Source organism: Gavia stellata, chromosome 30, assembly GCF_030936135.1.
Source record: "Gavia stellata isolate bGavSte3 chromosome 30, bGavSte3.hap2, whole genome shotgun sequence".
Lineage (NCBI taxonomy): Eukaryota > Metazoa > Chordata > Aves > Gaviiformes > Gaviidae > Gavia > Gavia stellata.
The window spans coordinates 3,060,271-3,085,888 of record NC_082623.1 but is presented as its reverse complement, the minus strand read 5'-3'; the positions used below and the strand labels follow the sequence as shown (position 1 = coordinate 3,085,888).

Genomic DNA, 25,618 nt, shown 5'->3' with positions numbered 1-25,618 from the left:
ACAGTGTTTGATATATTAGGAGCAGCTGAGCCAAGAAACAGTGTTCATCCAGTGGGTTTTTTTAATGTAATGCGTTGTTTTACTGAGATGGACGGAAAGCAAGCAGAATATAAAAGAATAAGTGAAAGAGGTGATACAGAATGGAGGTCGTACATACAGATTACACCTGCGTTCATCCCAGACCAAAAGGGAAAGTCCCTTGTCCAAGCACAGCTGGGAGGGGTAAGACAAGTTCCTGGAGGCCGAGCTCCTTCCGTCGCAGGGGCTGCTTCGCTGGCTGGCAGCAGATAACATGTGTTAATGCCTCGAGTCCCTTGTGAGCCCTTCGCATTTCCTGAGGAGCTTCCACTGAGCTGAATCCGGCCTGCGCGTGCAGCTCTTTGTGGGGACTCGGTGAAGGCGATCCTCTGCCTGCATAGAGACTGCTTGACATCTGGTGGGTGCTCGAGCTTTCTGGTGGGTGCTCTGCCGAGCTTTCCCAGCACGTCCGTGGTCTTCCAGGCTGTGCCATCCACTCCTCTGCTCTTTTCCGCTCCACGGATACAGCCGGATCTCAGTAACGCTCTGGCTACGGGAATCGTTTCAAGGTGAAGTGTCCTCTTGAAATGAAGAAGGTGCCTTTGAATGAGGGTGATGGCCGTTTCCTCTTGTCATTGACACGGGGTATGAGGTCCTCTCCGATGCTGAGGTGGCACTGTCACTGTCCCAAAGAGCTCGCTCTGGAGTACAGCTTAGTCATGGAGATGAGATAAATCCTATTTCACAGAAACTGGTAAAAATAAAACTGTTGAGGATTGATTTGTTTCTATAGCAACAGCCTGGAGAAGCTAATACAGCTGCTCTCTGCAGAAGGGAGAAAAACATACAGTGAAATGTTAGTCCACCTGGGACTGTGGCTGTCAGCAAAAGAAAGATCTTCGATAGGCTGATGAAGGGGTAAAATGCTTAATTAAAGACGGAGGGCAGGAAGATGTGAGCTGCATTAGGAAAGAAATTCATGCTAGAGTGTGTGAACGTGCTCTCTTTTCTGTGCAAAACCTGGAGACCCTGTATTATGTCCTCAGAGCTATTTATATCCTATTTTCCCAAAGGACTGCTTTCCGAATCTTGCCTGCCACCCTCTCATGGGTGGGGAAATGCCCTGCTTAAAGCAGTGCTTTAATGCCATTCAGTACCCGGGTGTTCATCATGTCAAGTGCACATTTTTAAACCTGAATTTAAAATGACTTTCTGTCCTGCAATGAATCACCGTGGCTTGCTTGAGAACTGCTCAAGGTTTATCAGGCAGTCTTTGTTGCATGAGCTGGGAGACGGCCTTTGAGAAGTCTGGATGAATTTCTGAGCTAAATTTTCTTTAACTCAAACTGGATATGGAGCTGGATGCTCCATAACTTGTGCCAGGGCAGAGTTTTCCATAAATGTTCGTGTCCTGGAAGAAATTCCTGTAGAGGATCCAGGCTGCTGGATAAGGTGCTTGAGTTTAAAACTGTTTTTATCTATATAGTGTGTAGATTTGGGTAGGTTTTAACTTCACTTTTGCCTAAATCAAGAGCTGTAGCAGCCTCTAGTACATACTGTGCTGTTAAGGTGGCTGTTTTCCCCCATGGTTGGGAAAGGTGAACTGCTTAAATGTTTGGGAGGCCCTAAAATGCCAAGTGCTGAGACCACATGTATATGTAGATTCTTGACTTGATGGCGCATCCCACCTTGCATGGCTGTTAAGTGTTTCAGATTAAAATCAGTAACATGCTGCTGGTTTCAGATGTATATAATGAAATTACAGAAGTTGCTTTTGAAGCAGGAGTGCGCGTGCAAGGCTTTTACCGGGCTCTCCGAGAGAGTCTGTATTATTTAGCTTAAGGAAAGTCAGAGCTTGAGTTTATGGTGTTTAGGTTTGGAAAACCCAGATTACATTAGCACTCTCCCCTTGTTATTTAAATGCAAGGTTTCTTTTAAAGGGAAATTACATTTAAAGATAAACCTTAAGCTTTTTCCAGCTACAAGGAAGTGTCTGTAGTGCAAGAACGCAACCTTGTCTAAAACTGAGTGCCATAAATGTTATGTAAATACATTATCTCATTAGATTTATATCTAATCCTATTGCCTGCTGTTTTTCAGACTCTTAGGCCAAACAAGGCTGAAGATGTCATAGGTGGTCTTCCAAATCTAATATTGAAGTGGGTTGGAAATTAGGTGAAATGACTTTTGCCTCATCCTAATTAAGACACTATGAGAAATCCTTTCAAGTTTGGCATCACAAAGTAAATTGCCTGGTTTTAAAATGTAATCCGATTAAAGAAGCCTGGAAAGGTTTGAAGCCTCCCTGTGCAATGATACAGATGGGCTCCCCAGACCCTTCCTTACTGCTCTTAATTTCAGAAATCAGCACAATTTTTTTTAGGAAGCAGGAACGGGATTATGATAAAGCCTTGAACTCTGGAGACTTCAAAGCTTTGCATTCTGGTCTTGGTTCTATTGCAAGGATTGTGAAGTCCGTCAGATGACTTAAATAAGGGACCAGGGCTTGGGGGTTTTCGCTAGTACTTCTTTCCAGTGTTTTTTCAAGCCACGTTTTCTCACTGCACAGTGTGGAGTCTGATAAAATGTTGGCTGTCATGTAGGAGACGTTGAAATGACCTCGATTCATCCTGCGATTCCCCCGTGGATGACTTCTGGTTGTCTTGGCGTGTCGTTAGTAACTACCTTTGCATGATTGAAAATTACTTGCATTCCCTTTGTGAGGTTGGGCTCCCTTTACAGCCTCGTTTCAGCCTGGTGGAGTCTGAAGCCATATGTCTGAACTGCTGTGGCTCATCTCCATTGAGTTAGAAACAGCTGAAAACACAGAGCACTTGGAGGACGTGCGTAATTAGTGCTGGATTTGGCATTTTGGGAGTATTTCCTTTAACCTCAACGGGAATTATTTCACAGAAAGAGTGAAACAGGATGTGTCCTTGACATTCCTTTTTGCTGAGAATAAAGACCTAAAAAGAAGAGAATTAGTTAAAAAAACCCCAAACTGCTGTCTTTCTGATCGTCCAACTTGGAGGATGTCATTCGAGCACGGCGTTCGGTGTCTGCGCTGAGGTTAGTGCTGGAAACCACGCAGCGACGAGGAAGCTGCTGTGAGGAGTCCAGCCCTGCTTTCTTGTTAAGCCTAGAAATGAGAGCCCAAAGATGTTATAGATTGTAAGTACGACTTCAAAATGACTCAGAAGAGAGGCAGGTCGCTGTTTGCCTTGGTCTTCCTCTTATTCTTGCCACCATTATAGTGCCTGGTGTTTCATCCTTGTGAACATGGCGTTGCTAACCCGAGCTACTCTCGTTAGGCGTTAATGATTTCCCGTGTCCAGAGTGCCGGGCGCTGCAGCACGGGCTCTGCTGCGGCCGTGTTTGTTGGCATCGTCTGGAACCAGTTTTTCAGATGCAAAGACAAATGGGGTGAATGTCAGCTCTCGAGCTGCAGTTAACAAAGATCAGAAATTTGAATCTTGAAGTAAACTTTTGAATGTTAAATGTTGCTTTTAAATTGTGTGTGCATAAATATATATAAGCTGGGTTTTTTTTTCTTGTGCATTGACCTTAACTGCTTCACAAGACATGAGTTTTTGGTGTCTGACTTTATCTGAGTTTGAGATAATTAAAGATTCTGGTTTTCTCCACAACTCACTCATGCCTGGCTTATGCTTTTTATTTGAAATGCCTCAGGAAAGTTGGGGACAACTTAATGGTCTTCAGTGCTGCCCCAAGACAGCTGTGCAGAGCTACTGTCTGAGAAAAGGAGTTTGTGCTTTCCACCTCAAAAGCTGTCACTGTCAGTGGTGGGTGAGCTTTTGAAGCCATCTGAAATGCCTTAGGTTCCTGGTAGTTACATGGGTATAAGTTGTTACAGCTGAGAGATAATTATTTGCTGGGATAGAGTTGCAATGACCCTGAAATTGTTTGAAGTAATGGAGAGTTTTATCCCTGTGTAAGTTTATAATTTAGTAGTCTGACTTGCATATATACGTTCCTTCTCTACGTTAAAAATGTTAGGCTGGGAAGGGCTCTGCCACTAAAAGCGTCTCCTGGCTGAGAGAACTGTATTTAAGAGCGAGAAAGCCCGGAACTGGTTTTGTATGCTTTCAAATAAGTAGGCAGAAATATTTTAAGGGGTTTGAAACATATTATCTTATGTTGTACATGTTCCCCAATGAAAATGTGCTTTTTCCTGGTGAGGAAAAATGCTGTTTGAGGCTGGCGTGTCATCTTGGGCAACATCAAATCTGGCAGGTGGGTAAAAACAGAGCTGGAAGCTTAAGGTGTACAGTGAGACGTGTGGGAAAGGGCTCTCTGCCTGTTGCGTTATTTATTCCGTTTACCAGTGTTAGGGATGTCTACAGACGTCTCTGCCAGCTCTCCGAGGAGCGGTACCTGCCCTCCTGGCCTTCCCCACAGCCCTTCGCGAGCCGTTCGCAGGACCGTTCAGGTGCGTCCTTACTGTTCCCCTCCAAGCCACCACGGGGTCACTTTTCCCTTTGCCTTTTTGCCATCGCTGTCTTTGCACTGTTGTTTCCCTGTTACTTGCTTTTTGGGCATCTAATTAAAAAGCTCATCAAGAAAGAATTTCATCTGGAGTCAGTGCAGTGGTATGTAGTTGCCTTGTTTGTGTCCCACATTGTTGCCAGTTAATTTCTTGCTTGGCCGTGTCTTTCTTTAGCCTTCAGGGACTTCTGATTAAGCCGGAGCACTGGGGTTTGATACATGCTTAAATTGAGCTGTGTGGGTGAAATGGCTTGACTGCTGATGTGGGTTGTGTTGAAGGGCAAAGTCTGCTCCAAATTCTTAAGTGGAAGCTTTGTCGCTGCTCTTGATTCTCCAGTCCTGTGTTCCCTTCCTTGAGGGCCTCTTCTCCCATCCCATTGCATTCGGTCTTCAATATCAGAGTGCCTAATTTCCTTTTTACTTAAGCTCAACATTTCTCCCTGCTTGTCTTGATGTACTGGGATTGGTGCCCTGTGAGTCTCCCGAAGGCGTGCGGGGTCCCTCCCTGCGTGTGCAGTGCCCTCTCCCCGTCTGTCTGAACAATTAAGCACTTCAATGCCAGCATAAATTCAAAGCCCTCGTGTCACCGATCTTGGCAATGTCACAAGGGAAATGGGATGCTATGTGAGCCCCCGTCTCATTTTATTTTAGTCTCCCTAAGGCAAAAGTGCACTCTAGATGCAGTTATTGGTAAAAAATAATTGCATTTGCTTTTTAATTGATGTAGAGGAGGGGTAATTCAGTCTTTGAATCTTTGTTTCTCTGGTTCTGCTTTACTTGGCCTCTTTACCTGTTTCTCATCCACTCCAGGTCAGACACAAGCGCCGTTGTTCAGCATTTTGGGTATCGGTTCTAGGCAGCAACCAGTCTGAAAAGGAAGAAGCCGCTTTGCTGTGGCAGCGAGCGGGCTGGCGTGGGTTCACAACGATAAGGCATGAAGCGGAGATGGCTTTGCCTAAGCTGGAGGTGGCCGAATGGAGCATCTGAGCTCGGCTGTCACGGGCCGGAGCGGGGAGAGGGCAGGTCTTTTTGAGCAGTCTGTTTTGCACTGAGAGAGGGGGGAAAACATGGAGGTGTATTTATTTTCTCTGTATAGAGTGTATCTAAGACTTAACCAGGAGGAGGGTGTCCATGTTTAAATAAAGTATTGCCTTTCCTAATGCTTCTAGGTGCGAGGTTCCCTGCTAGAAATCCCAAATTCCCACTGAGGTGCGTATTGGATCAGATCACTGTGGGTGCTGGAAAAAAAATACTAACTTTGACTTGTTCTAATCACGTTGATTTCATTTGACAGTGAACATGTAGCTGTGTTGCAGACTAGACAGCTAGCAGAGGGGTGACGCATTTTCTGCTGTCCCGAAACACTTAATTGGTGCATCAATTCCCCCCATACAGGGGGAGTGACAGGCGCTGGGAATGAAATGCGCTCCGCCAGAATTCTTTTTGCACAAGTTCCTTTTGGCAACATTTTTACTCCAAACTCAGACCTTTTGTGTGCCTGTCAAAAGGGAGCAGCGCAGATGGACATGTACAGTTCAAGACACGATGCTCTATTTCTGTTGGTTGATTGTCGTGTCTCTTGGGATTCTGTAGCTTGTTAAATCATCTCACAAAAGAAAAAGAGGGAGGGAAAATACAGTGCGAGGTGGCCAGCTGTAGCCAGCTCAGCACTGCAGCATGAGCCGCTTGGTATTTTTTGATTAGGAATTTGTAGTTGCCCAGGCAGCTTGTTTCCATTTCTCTGCAAGTGTTGGATGGAGGGAAGGCAAAGAGAAGGTCTTGCACCTTTCTAAGGAATTGTGCTTCAGTAGAACTTGGGAGCCTGCACCATCTAGACATGTCCTGCTAATTTTCTCTTCATCTAATTATTTTGTATTTTGTTTAAATACTGCATTTTCTTCCACTTAGTTGCATCTTCCCCAGCACTGTGGAAACAGTATAGCTTAGCTTGAAATGAGAGTGAGGAATGCTTACCTTAGCAATGCTGCTGGTTCCAATTCGCAATTCCGTGATATTGTCAGCTCCAGGCTGTTTTATATGACATTCATAATGCTGCTCAGTCTATTGAATTTCTGCAGGAATGTTTTGCTTCCTCTTGTTCATATTCCTCAAAACCCCATCTAGTCAGATGCAAAAGAGGAGAATGCACTGCAAAATTGGTATTTAGTAAACCTCATTAAGAGGTTTGTAAGCATTTTGCAAATGTTGTCCAATTTCTGTCTTCTCTTGGAGGTCGGTTTCCCACCTAGAAAAAGCAAGGCAGCTTTTTCAACCTCAGTGCTTCAGGTAGAATCCTGCATCTGCGTGGTGGCGGTCAGGGTTTGCTCCCTGACAGGTGTAGGCACTCAAGTTCGAGAAAACTGAAGGCAAGATGCAGTCTCCACTAGTACCTTAGTAACAGTAACGTGCATTAGAGGCTGAATGCAAACTTTCTTTTTAAAATTACTCCAATGAGCATTTTCCCTTCTCTTTCTTTCTGAAATCTTTGTATCTCTTCTGAGTTTTGTCTTCAATTGAGCTAAGTGCCAAAGTCCTCGGGCATGGTGGTGTTTGTGAGCTGAAAGTGTGAAGGACCTATGGATGATGCCATTTTGATGTTTCCTTCCCGTTTTCCCCCCTTTTCCCCTACCAACACGCTGCCCTTGGACAGTGCGTCGAGAGGGGGATGCTCCTGACACTATACGCATTAGAAAGCAAAGCTCCTGACCACTCTCCCCTGGAGATGCTGCTTGGCTTTCCCTGTCTTGATTGAAATTCTTTGCACTTCTTTCAGAAAAGCTTTGTTTCGATCTGGCCCCTGTAGTCAGTGCCAGCGTGTAGAGCCCATGTCATATGTGAACTCTGCTCCATTGCATGTAATCAGCTGGAAATGCTCCCGTAATGGGAGCAGATTGCAGAGCGAGCGTCTGCAGTGCTTTTAAGAATAAAGGGCAGCATATGCACTCAAGCCAGACCTGTTTTTTTTCTCTCCTGCAGCTATTTATTTTGCCTCCCGCTCGGAGGGATTCTTTGATGTAGCGTAACGTGCACGCGTGACCCATCCTTTCTGTCTCCCGTTGCATAATGCAGGTGACAGAGCCCACTGTCACCCCCACCATACATTAAGTTTAAGGAAATGCATTGCCATTGCCAGGAGGCATCTGTAAAGCTAGGACTGCCCTCTTCCTAGTGGGGAATTTTAGCTTGGATGGATGCTTTTCTATTAGCAATGCCAACCCTATCTTGTTCCTTGATGGCGTGAGCCTGCAAGCCCAGAGGTTAAACGTGTGGTTGTCATAGTTCTTGCACCAACCCGAAACAACCTCGTCATGGAAATAAGGCGTGGGAGTTGGTAGGCTGGTTTTGAGCGAAATAGATGAGCTTACCTTTTGCCTCTTACAGTTCCTGGACTGATCCTTCACGGGGTTGCTGTCGCTTTGCAAACTTCTGCGGATTTCCTGCTGTCTCCTTAGCCAGTCGCCGCACCTCAGCAGCGAGCGGTTCTGCTGTATTCATAAAGAGAAGGAACAATTTGGCTTAGTAGAGGATCGGTTGCTGCATGGTATTGCTCTGCTGGTTGAAATGCTGGCTTTTTCACAGCGTGCTGATATCCTTACGCTGGCTGAACTGTCTGTCGGTGTTGGGCAATGAGGCTGGAGCTGTTAGCAATCTTTGTTGGTAACTATTGCTTCACCCTGAAAATGACCTGGCAAAGTGGAAGCACTTGAGGGGTGGGAGCTTGGGGGGGTCTCATACTGTGCCTGTGCAGAGGGCCAGGCACGGTCTCTGACTGCTGCGGTCTGTCAGCCAGAAAGTCGGACTGAATCTGAGCATTTTTACCTCAATCCCTTGTCAGTAGCTCTGCCGTCGCTGCTGGGTACCTTGAGAGCAAGTCTCTGATTACGGAGCCTGAGCTCCGGCAGCTCTCAGGCTGGGTTGTGGTGTTGCGCAACATTAGCTGGGTCATTTTCACATGTCCTGCCCTTATTAAGGTCCTCGCTTTTCTCCATCCATTCTGGCATCACGTACTTGAGCTCGTGATCCTGTGACTTTGAGGAACATTTACCTTGTTAAACTGTTTTTGGCTCTTAATTTATCTGGTGGGATACAGGGAAAGGGTTGGGCTTCAACCTCTTAATGTTTAGCTCTAACTTTTGTGCTGCACACATGCAAACTTGGCATTGCCAAATAATTGGCAAGCGCGGAAGAATAAGCCCTGAAGCTTCTCGTTCTGGTCCTGACCTTGTAGAGGAAAGGGAAGGTGTACCGGGAGGTGACATGGCCAAAGGTTTGTCTTGCTGCTCAGACTTTACATGGCATCCCCCAGCAGCTGCTTTTTCAGTTGTGCTTACCATCAGCTCTGTCTTGCTTGCAGGTATTAACGCATCCCTTCCATGCCTATTTCATTTAAGGCAATAGGATTAAGTCTTTTAATCTGTCTGTCCTGTGTATTGGGTCTCTGTTTAGCACGCTTAGTAATATGCAAAGTACTTTACTACAGGGAAGGGTAGGCATGAACATGAACCTCAAATGTGATGTTAACCATAACCATAAGCCATTCTTTCACTGTTTGAGTGGTTCAGTGTGTTGTCTATATGTCTGTTTGTTAAATGTGATAGAAGGTAAATTGGAAGTCCTGTAATTCCCACAGGTGAAAGCACGTGCCTTCCTCCCTCTAATGCATTGAAAAGAGCGTCTTTGGATTTTTTGCAGTAGGTTAAATGCGTCCCAGGGTTGGAAAGATGCGGGATTTCAGTGTGATGTCGGGCACTGAAGAGTCACTTGTTTGCTGGAGTCACTCGTTTCACTTGGAGTAAAAAAAGCCAAGGAGAATTTCAGAAAAAAGGCTTTTAAGCCTCTCCTCCAAGTGCCTGGATGTTATTAGCAAGTTGATGTGTAGGATGTGTGTAGTGCTTTGGGGGAGGTGCAGATACCAGTTAAACAACGGCGGAACCGCCTTCTTGCCTGTACGATGATTGAAGCGGTCCCTGGAGAGCAAGGGGAAAGGAACCGAGCGGGACGGTGGCCAAAATCCCATAACGGCCTCAGTGCAGATGGACGCGTTTGGAGTTGAGTGGCCATGCTGGCTCCTCGAGGACGCAGTGATCGCCCCGATGCTGTCCTCCTTGGTGCATGCGCGTGGAGGTGGTTTGTTTCCTCTGCTGTGTTTGTCAAAGACATATCCTCACCATCACCCCTTCTGAACACATGGATTCTCCTCTCTTGGGAAACTTCAGCTCTGCATCCCACTGTTGGAAACTGGGCGGTGTGACAGCTTCGCTCTAGAGGAACTTATGTTTTTCTCATGTGCCAAATCTACTGCTTTTGGCCAAAATTTTGAAAGGAAAGAAATCCAGATGCATGTAGGAGATCAAAAAGTCGCTCTAGTGAAAACTCACCCCCAATTTTGCTTTGTTATTTTAACATTACAGAGCTGTGCTGTGGTTTCTCCCTCCAGCCACGCTCTCTTTCCTACCAGAGACCTAGCTGAGATGGGAGATTTGCTCTCCTGCTCTCTTTGGCTTGTGTAAAAATCCATGAATTTTCATGTTTGATGCGATGATGAAATTTTAGTTTCATACTCTCGTTTAACTGTCCCTCTTCAAAACTTGGGTGCTAGGAAAGTTTAGGTGGTGGTTTCCATTAAAAGTTGTCAATGTGTAGTTAAGATTTGCTGAAGCTGTTGAGTACTTCTGCACTAAGATCCTGATCCAAACTTGATCTAAAATCTGTTGAAACAAAGTCCACTGGGAAGTGCGAGTTGATACTGCAGCTACTAGATGAGACCAAAACGTATCCTGCCATGTTGAGCTGTTCGTTGTGTGCAAACAAACCTATACGTGAGAATTAAAGGGAGTTTTGTGGATACAGCTGTTGAAAACACTTACTACTCCCATAAAACGTGCTTGATACACAAATGCAGCTGCAAAATAAACACATTCTCCCTATGAACATGTCCATAAATCTGGAAGTTGCTCTTAGGTGATGACACTACCTGTTCAAGGAGATCTTTTTATGCTGCAACGTAATGCTTTCAGCAGGCTTCCACTGAGTTCAGTTTTCCAGATTTGTTAGGGGTTTGTGCAAAGAAGTGCGTGCACTGGGAAGCTGTAGTCTTTTTCGTGCGCTTGAAAGGAATTTTCTGGAAAGAGCTGCCTGCAGTTAGAGTGGGGAAAAGCACCTCCAGCAGGCACTGAATCCTTCTTTGCAATGTATATACTGCATGTCTTCACCTGTTTGCTCTAATTGGAAACACAATTGTCGTTCCTTGATAGATTGACTGCCTGACTCAGCTCTGTCTGGTGTAAGCCTACATATCTGTAAGGAAAGAAGGTATGTTCTGACAATGTGGAAAAACAGAGACAGTAAGATCTCCTATTGCTGCCTTGTGAATCTCTGAAAATAGCTTTGTTACCTCTACCATTTAGTCCCGCTTTGCATGGGCTGACACAACATTAATCCCGTAGCTGCAAGATCAGACTTCCGCTGATCGCAAGAACTGAGTCACCCCCACGTTAACAGTGTCTTCTCTGCAGAGACGTCGGCATCCTTCTCCTGTCGTGGAAGGCGCCCCGAGTTAGCATGCTTTGTCGGTTTAGGAATGATGCTTACCAGTCTTCTGTGTCTAGGTTCAGCAGTCTAAGTGGCTGCACATTTAATGCATGTGCCCCTTAACTTTGACTTTAACCTATGCACCGTGTCTCAAGTATCCAGATTTCCTGGAATGGTGTGTTCAAATCCCAGTAGGATCAATTTCTCTGCTCTGGCGGTTTTGTTCTTTTCATGTTTGAAAACTGGATGCTTTGCACAGATGTTTATGATCCTAATGTTCTTTCCTTATAGGTGTTGCTTTCCTGCTCCTGTGTGTTAATTGCCAGGAAAATTTCTGCTTTGCAGCCCAGAACTAACGGCATTTCAGTGGTGATTTTTCTCATATCATAGGTGCTTTCTGGAAGGGAGAGGTATTAAAAGCAGCGTGTAAACCTATGCTGATGCTGTACTCAGTGTGTTAATTCTTGTGCACGGGGTCAGTGGTCTCCCATTTCCTCTGATTTTAGAGTTTTAAGCGCAACAGTGAGGACCTGGTGAGTTCCAGCGGGAGGAAACATGGGCAGTAATACCTCGTAGCCAGTGTAAGATGACATACTCAGCATTGCACCTTTTTAGTTGTCTGTGGTCGGAGGGCTGACAGCCCTTGTAAATCCAGATCTGCTCTTTAGTTTACCCATAATCATTTGAGCTCTGTAATCCTTTCCCGATTCATTTTGCCATCAAGATTTGTCAATGTAACTTAGTCCTTGCAGTGTGAAGGATTTTTCCACGCTTCTCCCGACAGCTGTGGGAACGCGCTCTGCTCTAACGTCCCTGCTTCTTTCAGTGTGAAAAGCTGGTTGACCTTTAGATCTCCTGAGATCTCGCAGGCTGTAAGATCTATGGATAGCATCCTTGCTGACAGTTCTTCTTGCACATGTTTTTCATGAGTCTAGAAGCACTTGAGAAGCACGTGTAGTATTAGCTTGGATCATTCAGCTTCTTCCCTTTCATTTAAGCATATGAAGTTGCATTTTAGCCTTGTCAGTCAAAAAGAAAATTTTGTTCTGAATTGTTGCAAAAAAAACCCCAAAACCAAACCCAGCAACCAAACTCAAACAACAAATCCAACAAAAACAATCTGTACCTTTCTCCTTGCGGCCCCTTAACAGAGCTCTTCTACATCAGGTAGAAGGTAATTACTGTATCTAGTTGTAAAATGCTTGGCAACATCATCATGTTTGAAGTGCTAAATGTGAATTACTGTATTTTATTTTTTCCAGTAGAAAAATGGATGCGGTAATGTTAGTGGGAGATTTTTATATACAGCAAATGCTTCCTGCATAGGACTGGAATATGAAGTGAGACTTCTGCATGCATTTAAAATGCCTGGATTCTCTGCAAAGCATTATATAATTATCCTCTATATTAAATGGCCACCCACATTTTCTGTAGAAGGTCTGAATTTGGTTTTGTAACTGGTAAGATTCTGCAGCTGTAAAATGACAATGCCAAGCTCTTAAATATTGTGCTTTTAGAGCAAACTCTGCTGCAGTTAGTGGAAAATACTGACAAAGGCAGAAAGCACATTTTTGTCAGGTGTTCTATGATAACCTGAAAGCAACAGTCAAAATTAAGGTCCCATTGAGCTAGGTGCTGTACAGACTCTTCAGGCCTGAGCAGACCAGGCAGATGCATAGATTGTCTGTTCCTCAGTTTGTTGGGTGGAGGACAGTTGAGTTTGGAAGGAATCTGCTGAACAGAGAGAAAAGGCGTAAGAGGATGATGGTGTGGACGAGAGTATAGGAAGAAGGCAGCCAAGGAGTTTTGGGTGGGAGCAATCATCCCAGCTGACTGCTTTCTCTATAGCAAAGAAGAATCTGGACAAAGAAGTTGAGGAGTGTAGAAGCCAAAGATTGCTGCTTTGGCTTCCTTTGCAGCCTCTCCGATAGCTGGAATCTAACCGGCTTGCTCTCCGCTGTCTTTCCTGAAGCCTGCCAAGAGGGGCCGAGAAAGTATTACTTGGGATCTAGCCACATTCTCCCCTGCCCCAGGAATACTCTGCTTTAATCTTCTCCAGTCTTGCATCAGCAGTTTATTTTTGGAAAGGCTATTGTATTATCTAGTGGTTGAGGCACGCGAGAAAGGGGTCCCAGCTCCCTTGTGAGCCCTACCATGCTGTACCCCTTCCCGTCGGTGAGATGGGCGTAGCGCTGCCTTTCTCCCTCTACAGAAACATTTAAGTGCACTTTCTAAACCTGAAGTCTTGTACAAAGCATTCGAGTTGTTTGTATTACCAGTCTATAAGCAGGAAATACCAAAAGAGGGTTGTGTTAGCATTGCAAGAATCTAGCAGTTGTATGGATATTAATAGCTGAGATGTGTGTATTGACTTGCTTGTCATGTCCTCCGGGCCACGGACTGGGAGTTAATCTGCGTCCAGCCCTAACTGCCCTCATGACACTTTGTCTCTAAGGCATTGAACTAAGTCTCCAAACATCTGGGACCAGTTCTCAGCTACTTTAAACTTCCTTTGTGACCTTGGGCCAAGCCACTCCTGTGCGCTGGTTTCTCGTATCTAGCACTAGGATTGTGCCTTTTGTCTGTAGTGTTGAGTATGTCAGTACATGGGGTAGCAATGGCCTCTGCAGTCTGATCTGCGCCAGCCAGAGTACCCATCCCCGAAGCCTCTGGGTGCTTCTGTAATCCAGATCAGTGAGACTATAGATCAGCTCTGACGGTCATCCGTTGACTTGAAAACATTGAGTAGTTCTTTAGGTGGCTTGGCCTTTGCTCTAGCCCGCTGCCCCAGATGATTTTGTGAGTAAAGTTACTACAGTCGGGAAGAAATAAATGAAAAAGCAAGAGGACAAAGACGGTCTTTAAACAAGTTCCTTTAAAAAAGGAACTATTGGGTTTTATCATGACCTAAAGCAATGTGCTTTATTCAGCGATTTTTACAAACAGGAAGCTTTATTTAAAAGGCAACGGCACTTGCTGAGTCATGGAGCAAGAGAAAACAGCGCAAGAATTAGTTTGAACAGAGCAGATTTTGCAATTTTCAGAGCTTTTCTTATATTCGAAATGTTCAGTCTCAATTGCCTTAAACGGATCCATCAGAAACATCGTTAGAATACTAGGCTGGTGCAGCAAAAGGGAGGTGAAATCTAGGTAATCATTTGAGAAGTTTGCTTTCATAACAGAGACTGCTAATATAAAAGCAAACCCCCTCTTTGATGTGAAGGGGATTGGGGGAGAAAAGAAAGCAAACAGCGGTGGTAATCGAATTGGCTCCAGACCTTCTCTGAGCTTTATTGGAGACTGGTATTTACAGCATTCTCCTTCCTGTGCCGGGATCTGTTTTTCTGTTTAATCAGAAACAGCCCCAAATCACACTGTACATAGATAGTACTTTGTACTCCGCTTCTCTCAATGCTGTATTTCCATTTTACAGATGGGAAAACTGAGGTCTGGAAGTAGAGCTTTTCCCAAGGCTACGTAGCACAGCGGGGAGCAAAGCCCTCGTGGCTTCCAGAGTCATCATCTAGACCCCAGCTTACAAGGCTCGAAGAGTGTCGCAGTGGTCTGGCGTTAGGATTTCCTGCGTTTAGTTCTGCCTTGTCTATTTTTGCCAAAGGCAATGTTTATGCTGCCCTGTTTTGAATTACTTCCCCTCTGCCTTGTAAAATCAGGGCAACAGGTCTGTAAGCAGGTATTGTTAAGATGAAATGATTCAGGCTTGGCCACTGCGTGGTCCCGCAGTGCCATAAGTAAGTGCTCATCTCTTTCTCGTTTCGTTTCTCATCTGCAGGCTATTGGAGGTAATGCAGTCTAGGTGGGGATGTGAGCATCTGTGCCTCAGCACAGCGGGAGGTTAGTGACGGGAAGGGAAACCCCTCTGTAAGGGTTTGAGCCTGCCCAGCTGCTGCAGACTCCCGATTTCCCTGCAGTGATTTTTGTGTCTCCATAAAACCCACTTACTTCATTCTTATTGTATAATTTTTATTGTTGTCCATGTTGTGAAATGTGCTCGCGCTGGGCTGAACCGAGAGGAGCTAGACGCTATTCCCTATTTCTTTGTCCAATAAGGGTTCCCAAAGTGGGGCTGGCTGAGCGGGGCTCCGCGTGCCCGTGCGCCTGACATCTCAAATTCTTGCCGAGTTGTTTCTGTTGACTTAACCCTCTTTAGATTTCCCTGTCTGACCTGAAAAGACCTGACAAACTCCTCACTTGAAAAGATCTAATTTTAATCCCAGAGTACCCACCTCCTCCCCAAAGTGGTCTGAGGGGGGGTTCCTAATATTTTAGATTAGAGCCTGGGTTTTGTTTCCAGTAGTTCTGCCACAGTTCCTACAGATTTTGCCCGAGATGTCATAGACATCAGATGCGCCACGGGCTGCAAAGAGTGCTCTGGGGGAACTGCAGTGTCTTCCCGAAGTAACATTCCCGTGTTTTTTCCAACGCCTAGTTTCTGCAGACCATAGTGGAGTTACTGTCCTGTGTTTAGATCTAACATGAGAAGCTTGGGATCTTATCTTAGCCTGTCACTTTAATGCTATGCATTGCATAAATAAAAATGGGATGAAAGATTTGGTTTCTGTTAAGTCAGGAGAACTGTGTGGCCTTCTTAGCAAAGCTGGAGAGGAAGAGGAGGGAAGAGACTGATACACTTCACTGCAGTCCTCACATCTAAATATAAATATTCTCTTCTTGGATCCTTTCAGTCTGAACTTCTGGGTGATTTGACCTTTCTTTGATAAAAGCTTTCTTTATTTGCAAGAAGAAAAGGGCAAGGGGGAGGAAAGGACACAAGATATTTTTTTTTTTTAAATATCTTAAGGTCTTAGCAGTTGACTTCTGCAGTACCCAGTGCTCGCTGTTGAACCAGCTCCATCAGGGACTCCAACTCTTCTCCTCCTCCGAGTCCCTTGAGTGAACTTTGCATTTTACTCTAAAGCATTAACCAGAAAATTTCTAAGGAAGTTTGTGGAAGTGTGTTTTCCCACAGGGAGACTGTGTTCTGGTGGAGACGGATATCCTGGGCTCCAGTCCCCCATCCTGCTGCCGACTGGGTGGATCACTTTGAGCAAGTGACTTGGTTTATGCCCGTTACACCACTTACCTTGGTTTTCCCTTACTTCATAACTTCAGCTGAAAGAAATATTTGCATTAAATGCTGCTGGTTTTTCATATGTACAGCCTGAAACTTTTTGAGCTCAGCATCAAAACACAGCTCTGTTTAATACGTAAAACCCCAGACTCTCTGGCTTTGGTCAGGTTAGCAGCCTGTGCGAGGGGATGCGCAGGCGCAGTATTTATAACTGCTCCAGACTACACGCAAGTCTTTCTGGAACTAGTTTTAACCATTAATTGCCACTTTAAACCCAGCAATAAATTATTTGGGCAACCACACTGCGTGAGCGCGCTGCCAGAAGTAAACCGGAGCCTGAGAATTCCTCAGGTCCCCTTCGTGCTTCAGGACTGTTGCAGCTGGATGGGGTAGGGCACCTCCTGGACCCAATCTGAGCGGTTTTTTGGTGCCTCCCGTATCTTCTGGACATAGTTTAAGCCATCATCCTGCAAACGATGTTAGTAGCGCTTGAAATACATTGCGTGCATGTATTGGTTTGCCGTTTGCGTCTGAAGCACAGGATGGTGTGTGGTGTGCAGGCATGCCTCTGGATAAGCCTTCTGATCCTTTGCAAATTGAATTTTGTGGCTTACTTCCCTGTCCTCTTGGATAAAGTTTCCCCTTAGCTGCCTCTCCGCTAGCAGAGCTTGTGTCTGTCTCAGGACTGCAAAGCCTTTTATAATGCTCTGCCGGATCAGGATTCACTTGGAGAGGAGAGACTTTCCATTTCAGGAGAGTCTCCTGAAATGCTGATTGCATTGGTGTCCCGGTTGCTCCTGAATCCCACCTGAAATGTGCTTGAGAGTAAGCATGCTGCTTAGTTGACTTCTGAATTTCCACTTGGTCTGCACGAGATTCCTGTTGGTTTGGTGCTTTTCCTGCTGCTTTTATACACTGTGGTATAGAGTTTTTTCTGGCTAGAAGCCCTCTATTAATGACTGTTATTTTAGAAAACCTAGTTGCTGCTCGGGCTGCCTCTGTATCATACAATGAGTCGTAGCGATTACATGCTGGGGAGGAAATGAAATGGTCAGGAAAGACCTACTTCATAATAAGCAATGGTTGACTTTATTTTAAAGCAATTAAATTGGGGATTAGACGGTGCTGTTAAGTTCTACTCCTAGTTAAAGAAAGCAAAGCGGGAAAATGTACTGCATTAGCAGAAGCGTGATTGTCTAGGCTTATAATAAATCCTGTATAATTCTTGAAAGTATTATGTTTGAAACAGGCCAGCATACAAGGAATGATGGGTTGTAACGGAGAGGGCTGTCCTCAGGAAAGGTGAACAGTTTCAATTTGCTTGTAAGAATGTCTTGATTTGCATTCACGGACCCTTTCTGGGTGGTGGTGGCACTGGTGAGGGGTGGCAGCAGAAACCGAGCTGCTGTAACAGCAAGCTCCAAAGCAGCGCCAGCTTCTTACACATGCCTTTCTCCACTGTTTTAAATAGGACACCTTGCAGGGGTTAGAGGGAAGATTAATCCTCTACAGGGTTAATCCTTAAATCCTTGGGGTTTGACTGTTGAACAAGGGAGGCAAGTTAACAATATTCTCAGAAGTGCTCGGAGACCACCTACTCTTTCATATAGACTGCCAACAGCTGTCAGATGGAAATGATTTTTGGACAGTAGGAAGTCAGTGTGGAATCACTGGTGACCAAAAGCAGGCTCTGTATCCCGCAGTCTTTGACTTAACACCCCTAGTGACTCTTGCCACGGAGGGAAGAAGGTTTCCCAGACCCATCAAAATTCTTCAGAGGGGTGTGAATTAGTGGTGGGTTGATGGTTTACTGTCTCTTGTGGTTAGCTTTAATAGACACATGTTCCTCTGAAGATGCTTTTTGGCAAGCACATGTATGGCTGAAAGATGTCTAGTAGCAGGAGAACGTGGGAGCTCTGATTTAAAACCAGGATGGTCCGATAAAGCATCGAGTAGTGAATCCCTGTACCAGCTGTGTGCTTTGTGACACTAACCCCTCTGCTCGACGCAGTGCTGTGCGGTCTGTTCTCTGTATTACTGCTCTTAACCACAGCTGTCCAGCCACTGGTTTGCTTCCAGATAACCAACTTGGTGTGAGAACTCTGCTGAAACTTGTCCTTGCCAGCTGTCCGTCTGTTTGGTGTATGCCTAAGTGTTCCCTGTACGTTTTCTGTCTTGCAGCATCTGGAGAGGGCCAAATGTGAACTGCGTTGACAGTACTGGATACACTCCACTGCACCATGCTGCTTTGAATGGTCATAAGTGAGTCACCTTATAATGCCTTTGATCAGAGGGGATACTATGTGCTTTACAAGCTACGGTTTCTGTGTAATTCATTCACCAGTCTAATGCTGTTTCCACTGAAAATGTGGCGATGGTGCAGCGCTACACCATCTTCAGGACAAGAAGTGAAGAACATCAGCGCAGTGAAGCTATAGAGGCATTGGCTGCTGCACAGTATGATCATACCTCTCTTTAAAAATTTGGCAAAACACTGAGGTTTTCAACTACCCTTTTATTTATAAGCAGTTTGGATAAGATATAACAACATATTAAAGGTGGCTTCTCCAGTAACAGTCCTCTGCAGTCTGTCTGGTGTCCAATGTGTTGCTGTGCCTGCACCACTTAAAATTTGCTTTCGTGCATATTACATTTTTAAGTAACTCCAGTCTTTAGCGTGGTAAATCTCGTATCGTTCATTGTTACTTAAGATATTGAGAAATTGAATAGTTAAAACCTTTATTCATCTTCATTGTGCTGGTGCAATTCACTTTTCACCAGAGTTGCTTGCGGATGACTTCAGTCCCTGTCAGCTCCATTAGTATGAAGGTAACATAGATCTTTCCTGAGCTCATCTCAGCAGTCTTCCTTTTTTTTTTTTCCCCTTGGGCAGCATTTAATAGGAATGCTTTAAAATCACATTTCAAGAGGATCTCTGAACTACTTCTGTTCAGATTAACTTTTTGTAAAAGACTTACTGCAGAATGTAAGCTGTGAAACAAGGACTGAATCTCTTACTGACTCAAGTTTCCTTCTCTTGCAGGGATGTTGTAGAAGTTCTGCTGAGGAATGATGCACTAACCAACGTAGCAGACTGTAAAGGCTGTTACCCTCTTCACCTGGCAGCTTGGAAAGGAGATGCAGACATAGTGAAGCTCCTCATCCACCAAGGACCTTCGCATACTAAAGTGAATGAGCAGGTCTGCGTATTTTTCTCTAATACATCACTGAATTGCTTCCCTTGGATGGAGAGAGACTACTTCAGCTGACTCCTGACCCTTCCCAAACTAGTAGCAATTGTTGTAAGGTTCTGCTGGCTAATGGGATAAGAAGGGCACTGCCTAAAGCAAATACCTCCAGTTCTGAGTTAGGGGTTGAATGAGTAGTGTATATATGTTTATATAGAGATACATAAATATGAGAACCACTCAACACCTAGGAAGTGGTCTCCTGCTTTCATACTGGGCTTCTAAAACTAACCTATAGTTTTTTCCTTTCAGTTGCTGGACAGCTGAGAAGGTTTCTAGTTCTGTCAAAGGATACATTGGCTCCCTTCTTTGGGAACTAATCAAAGCAGCTTTGTTTAGTCTTTGTTTGGCCATGCTCTCTTAGCTACTCTCCTGGCTTGTCTCTAGCACTTGCTCCAGTTAACTAATTTGTAAGTTGTAAGATAATTTTAACCCTGCTGGCCCCCAGACAAATCCCTAGCTTAATCTTAAAGAATTATTTTCTCAATCGGGCAAGAAAAAAAATCTGGTGGATTTCTTCCCTTTGTCAAGCCGATAGTTTTTGGTCTAGGATGCGGAGGGATTCATTTGTATGAGAGCGCTATTCTGTACAGCGGCTGCTGTGTCCACTTTGGAGGGCTGGCTCCTGTGTAACTTCCCTGTGGAAGTCAGCAGGTATCTTAAAATTCCAGGGAACTTCTGAAATGCTATTGCTGGAAGACCCAAATATTTCTTTTGTTTAAGAGTTTTGGATAAGGGAACTGGTTTACTGAGTGAGGCCAGCTGAGCAGTGTTACTGAACCACTTATGGCTGCGTGAGCTTGGGCAGACATGCAGTAACGACCCAAATCAGACAGTTAAAGCTACAATAGCCCTTGGTTGTCCTGTCCCTAAGGCAGGAATATCTAATGTCCCTGTGAATCAGCTCCTAAACCACCCGGGTTTTCATCCAGGAGGAGAGGAGTAAACCAAACCAAGTTTGTCTGCCGTAGTACCACAAGGCTAAAAATGTATATTCATTCAGAAGTTAACTCACAAGTGGGTCAGGTACTCATGGCTCAAGTTCAGCAAAATCTGTCAAAGTCAAGATGAGCAGCTGGGAACTGTGAGTTTCTGCTGGTTCACTTTGATCTGCTGTGTATACTTTCCAGAAGCTGAGGAGCAAACTCCCTTCGGAGTCGGGTTTAGGAGCCCTAATCCTGCTTCCAGCCGTACTTTGTGGGGACCAAAGTGCCGTACTTAAGTGTTCTGTTCCTCGGTATAAGATGGCTAACTTGATGCATCAGGCTGCTCCAAGGCTAAGTGGTTGCTTCTAAAGCATCACCAAATGAAAAATACAGTGGTAATGCTATTCACTACCACTCCTCAACTGAGCAGAAATAACTAAAAGAGTGTGTGTTTTAATGTCTTTGTTGATAGTTTTCCAGTTTGGGGCTGTGCTTAATAATGTCTTCAGGCACAGCTGCAGGTATTCAGTCTGTTTAAATAGATTTGAGAAGTGTAGTCAGCTGTTTACAATCAATCTGATAAGAATTGACCGAGGGCCCTGAGTGTAAACTGTTCTGCTCTGAGTAGGATAGGTAGAGGAGAAACCTTTGTGAAAGATTAAAAGCTTAGTGTAATCCTTCCAGGTAATGTTTCATTAATGTCTGTTTAGGAGGAACCTTTTTAAATGAGAAAAGTCAGCCAAATAGCCTGTGCTGCTTGTGTTTGGAGTCTCGTAAACGAAATGCACAGTGGTTCAAGTCACAGGAATCGCAGCTGGAATGGCTTCTGCTGTTAATAGCTTTGACTGGAACAAGACGCTGTGTTCTGTCATTTCCACCCCTTGGGAGTCACCCATTGCTTTGTTGCTATATCTCACCCATTTCATTATCACATTTTTTTTCTTTTTCCTCTTCCTTTTTGTAGAATGCTCTTGAGATCAAAGAACTCAAAAAGTACGGCCCCTTTGACCCATATATCAATGCCAAGGTGTGTACTTTGCTGTCAGCATTTCACTGCATCATTACTCCAAGCTGCACTCGCGTGCTTCCAGGTGCAATGTCATCCAGTTGCAATAATACCTGTTCAGTTTGCAGCTGCTTGGGGAGAAGTAAAATGCGACCATTTATTTACTGTGGGTTTCTTTCTTCAAAGCAGTTATAGAAACATAACTTAAGGGAAGCTTTTCCTTACTTTCCTGGGGGCTCCTTCATTGCTTAGCCTTGTAGGACTCACGGTGATGGTCAGTTTGCTTGATTTGGCTGGATGACTTCCAAAAGGTAAAGTTATTTTAATTAAAATGCTTTAGGTTTTGTTTCATGTGCTAATGTTGCTGATAAATGCAAAGAGAAGGAAATTTTTTTTCCCCCTGCTTAAACATGGATGCATTTTCTCTGTGGGCTGTTTGGAGTGAATTTTCATGCCTTTTCTCCTACAAAATGCATAAATGCTGTATTTGTCGTTTGAATGGACAGTTAATTCTTTTGGTGGTGGTGGGGAGAAGGGAAGGCAGTAATGTTCCTGCCTCCCTTCCCAAGTCCTTCATGTCCTGCTTATTGCATCAGTCTCTCTCTTTTGATGTTAAGTCTGTTGTGTTGTCTGACCCTTCAGCCCTAGTCTTCTGTTCCTGTTTTCTTGCCTGTTGTGCTCCTCTCTGCTTTTAGTTGTTCCTGAGCTACAAAAAGGCATGACATCAGCACTTACGATGCACTGAGGCTGGGCAATTGAGGAAGCAGATGAGAGAGTTCCTGGTGGTGTTTTCTCAGACATCACTTTTCATTTTTATTTACAGTGAAGCTGCAGGCCAGTGATGGCACAATAGTCTGCTGATGTATCATGAGATCCTTCTGCTATAAGCTACCACGCCACGGTTGCTTCCAGCCAATTATTTTGGATCCAGCCATCCATGGCAGATTTCTGTCTCTCAAAGTTTAGTTAAAACTTCCACTCTGCTTGATCTGCAGTACCTTAAAAACAGCTTGCTAACCTCTGGGAATTACATTTGGTTTTCCAGACTTCTATTTCAGGGAATACTCTAGTGCATACCTTTTTAAGCACAAATATATTTTCACGAAGCTCATCCGTATCGGTGATTTTTACAAAAATCCAGATGGGAATTTTACAACAATGAATGTCTTTCGTGGAAACATCGTAGTCGAGCAGTTCAGTTGCCTGAAAGGAGCTTTATTGTCACTAACAGAGTAAAACCTTACACACTCCAGCGTTAAAATGTTGAATGAAAAAGGAATATAAAGATGAAATATACAGTGAGCTCACCTTCTTGGGGATTTTTGTTTACGAACTATTCTAATTTGGATTTTATATTTTTGCAGAGTGCGTTTTTTTAAGCTCTCAGTTCAGTTATCAAGATGGCTGTAGTGCCCTCGAGAACAAGGCTAGTGTTTTGGAAATCTTTGCCTTGGTTTTAAGGAGAGAGAGATGATTTATACACAACCTGTTAGGTTCATCACAAGTTCTGACCAGCTTTCCACTAGTTTCTGACCAGGTTTGATGAAGAGCATGCGGAGTCTAAGCTGTCAGGCAAACCTTGACGTTTTCTCAGTAGCCTGGCTGCAGGTGGGAGGACCACAAAAAGTGCAGGTGCAAAGTGTAGGAGTCCTTGCTTAGGTGGTGCTTCCAGCCTCTCAGCTCCCGTGCAGGATGGGATGTCACACAGAAACGATTGACGCGACATGTTTAATCTTTCCAGACGTTTGGGGGTATTTAGAAGAGGGGGAAAGCATTTATGTAAGGCTGGACTATGATTTAATATCCTGTTGAGGAAGAGATAAGAAAGCCAGAAGCTTCTTTCTCTCCTAAAAGTTAAAGAAACAGTTAACAGCTGCTTTTTATACCCCTTCCTTTCCAACATCTTCTGCTCAATAGGAGGTCCCCGCAATATGTCTGTTACAGGCCTGAAGGACTTCTGAAAAGCAAATGATAGAAGCAAAGTTAAGAGATGGAGCAGCAACTTTGCTTCAGTAACTCCTGCTACCTTGAGTTTGGTTATTTAATTTGTATGAAGGAACCAACCAGTTGAGCGGAGCCGAAGTAGAAAAAGCTGTCACATAGCTCAGGCTTGTGCACTGCACAAACTACCTTTGTCTTTTTTAATTGGAAGCAAATGAATCATGCAGATTGGGTTTAAAGTGCTATAAATCTAAATAGACTGCTGAGAAAAGTGGAAGCCTACCATCTGGAGTCTGCAAATGAAACCGGGCAGCGAACCCACCCGCAGAGCTCCCGGAAGCTTGTTGGACATATGGGGATCTTTTTTTTTTTTCTGAAATGTGTTTGGCATTGTTGGGCACCTGTAGGAAGAAAGGTGGCCTGTTCGTCCTTACCCTGCTCCTGGCAGTGCCGGGTGGGATACGGATGGAAATCGTGTGCTGCAAGAGGAGGGAAGGAGGTGGTACAACTGACCGGGCAGCTCCAGCCAACTCTTCTGGCCTGTGTTGTGCCCGAGGTTGTGATGTGCCTTGGGTGTCACCTCCTGGTGAAGTTTGGATTTTGCTTAACGGGGTTTTTTTCTTTCATTTTGGCCTGCCTTTCACTGAAACTTCATGGAGCTGATGCCAGCGGGACATCCCTGTTCCGTGCTTTAGGATCAATCGTGTCACGGGAGCAGTGAAATAGCAGGATTTTAATAGGGCGAGCGTACGCTAGATGTGCACACGCTGACAAAAGTCCTACAAAAAAGGAATCTTAGCAATAGGTTGGATGGGACCAAAGGGTCTTTCCCCATCCCTGAGGCAGGATCAGGTCTACCTGAAACATTCCTGACCGGTGTTTGTCTGGCAGCTTCTCAAAAACCTCGGAGAGGGACAGCTGTGTAGCCTCCCTTGGCAGTTTATTCGACTGTTCGAATCTTTGCAGGTTAGGAAGTTAGAAAAATTCCTTTTATTTAAACCAAGTCTCCCTTTCTTCAGTCGAAGCCCTCTTACGGTGTGTAAGAACAGGAGCAGACAGATCCGCTTTAAGAAGCTGTAGATGCTCCATTTGTATTGTGTGATGAGGAGCATAAGGGCTATGGTATGTGGTATCTAGTTACCAGGGCTTGAAAAATTTGATGGAGCCCATATGAAAGCAGAGGCATTTCTGCTTGTGTTCCCGGTTCGTGGTCTGTAGGCGGGCATCGTATGAGCCAGCTGCTCGCTCCCAGCTGTGAATTGGGGGGTGCTAGGATTCCTGCAAGAATGCAGCCCCTGGGCCCTGTTGAGTACTCTATTTTTCTACGAAGTTTTGAAATTCGAACCCATATGCCTTCTGGCTGCTGGAAAGGAATTTTCTTTTTCCATCTCCGATAAATATGTATGTCTGAGCGCTCATGCTCATTGTTCAGGCTCCGCTCTGGTTTGTGCTTGGAGAGGCGATGCGGGGAAGGGAGGCAAACTCCCTTGCCTGGGACGGCTCTAGCACTTTTGGCTGCTCAAAGCTCTCCTAAAATGGAGGCAATAAAGACTTATGCAATAGCAGGAGTTGCCAGTACACAGTCTGAGATGGGGAAGGACTTGCTGTAATGATTCAGGGGAGTTTACCACCTGGTGATCTCTGTTGCAGGAGAAAAGTCTGGGGATTTCATCCTGAGCATCAGAGCCCTGACCTGCTTAAGGAAAATTAGACTAAATTGCAGTGAAGATGGGGGAAGTCTTCAACAATTATGTTATTAAAGGATGTTGTGTTGCCATTTCTGAGCCGTCAGGCAGGTGTTTGGAGTTGCTGTGTGCTTTATAGCACCCTTGAGGGATGTGGTCTCTGTGCCAGGGAGGGATGAGAGGGGGACAGTCCTAGCAGTGGAAATCCCCTGTAGCCAGGGCTAGCGTGGCATGAGCAGTGCGTACCCCCCGTGGCTCTTTGGCAGATACCCGCTGCTCCAGAGGGGCTGGGCTTATCTACTCGTCCTGCAAAAATTGGCAGCGAGCCTCCCTCGGGCTATGGGGCGGGCTGAGGGTCTCGGTCTGGCTGCGTTACGGCCTCGCCGATACCTGGGTTCCCTTCCCTGTCAAATAAGAATAATGCGATTTACCAACCTTTAAAATGCCTCGAGACCAGCAGCTTAAGCTGATTGATAGGTGTAATCTCCGTAGTTCTCTATTCTCTCCCCTTCTCACTCCGTATGTGTATTTTATGTGCAGACTTCTTTATTCTACAGTAACTTCTGTCCACTTGTATGTGCCTTCCTTCACCATGGCTGCCTCTGCCACTCCAAGTATAGAGCCTGTCGTTTGACTTTGAACTTCTGTGCTAACAGTGATGCCATGCT

General features: G+C 44.9%; 1 protein-coding gene across 1 annotated transcript in view; it reads left to right on the top strand.

The window, feature by feature from the left end:
* The window catches only part of ANKS1A (ankyrin repeat and sterile alpha motif domain containing 1A), a 104,935-nt gene that overhangs the window by 9,770 nt on the left and 69,547 nt on the right, over positions 1-25,618 (top strand). Inside the window, exons 2-4 of the mRNA XM_059831310.1 lie at positions 18,326-18,406; positions 19,188-19,344; positions 21,283-21,345. Coding sequence (XP_059687293.1) covers positions 18,326-18,406; positions 19,188-19,344; positions 21,283-21,345 — 301 coding nt within the window. The remainder of the gene's footprint in view (positions 1-18,325; positions 18,407-19,187; positions 19,345-21,282; positions 21,346-25,618) is intronic.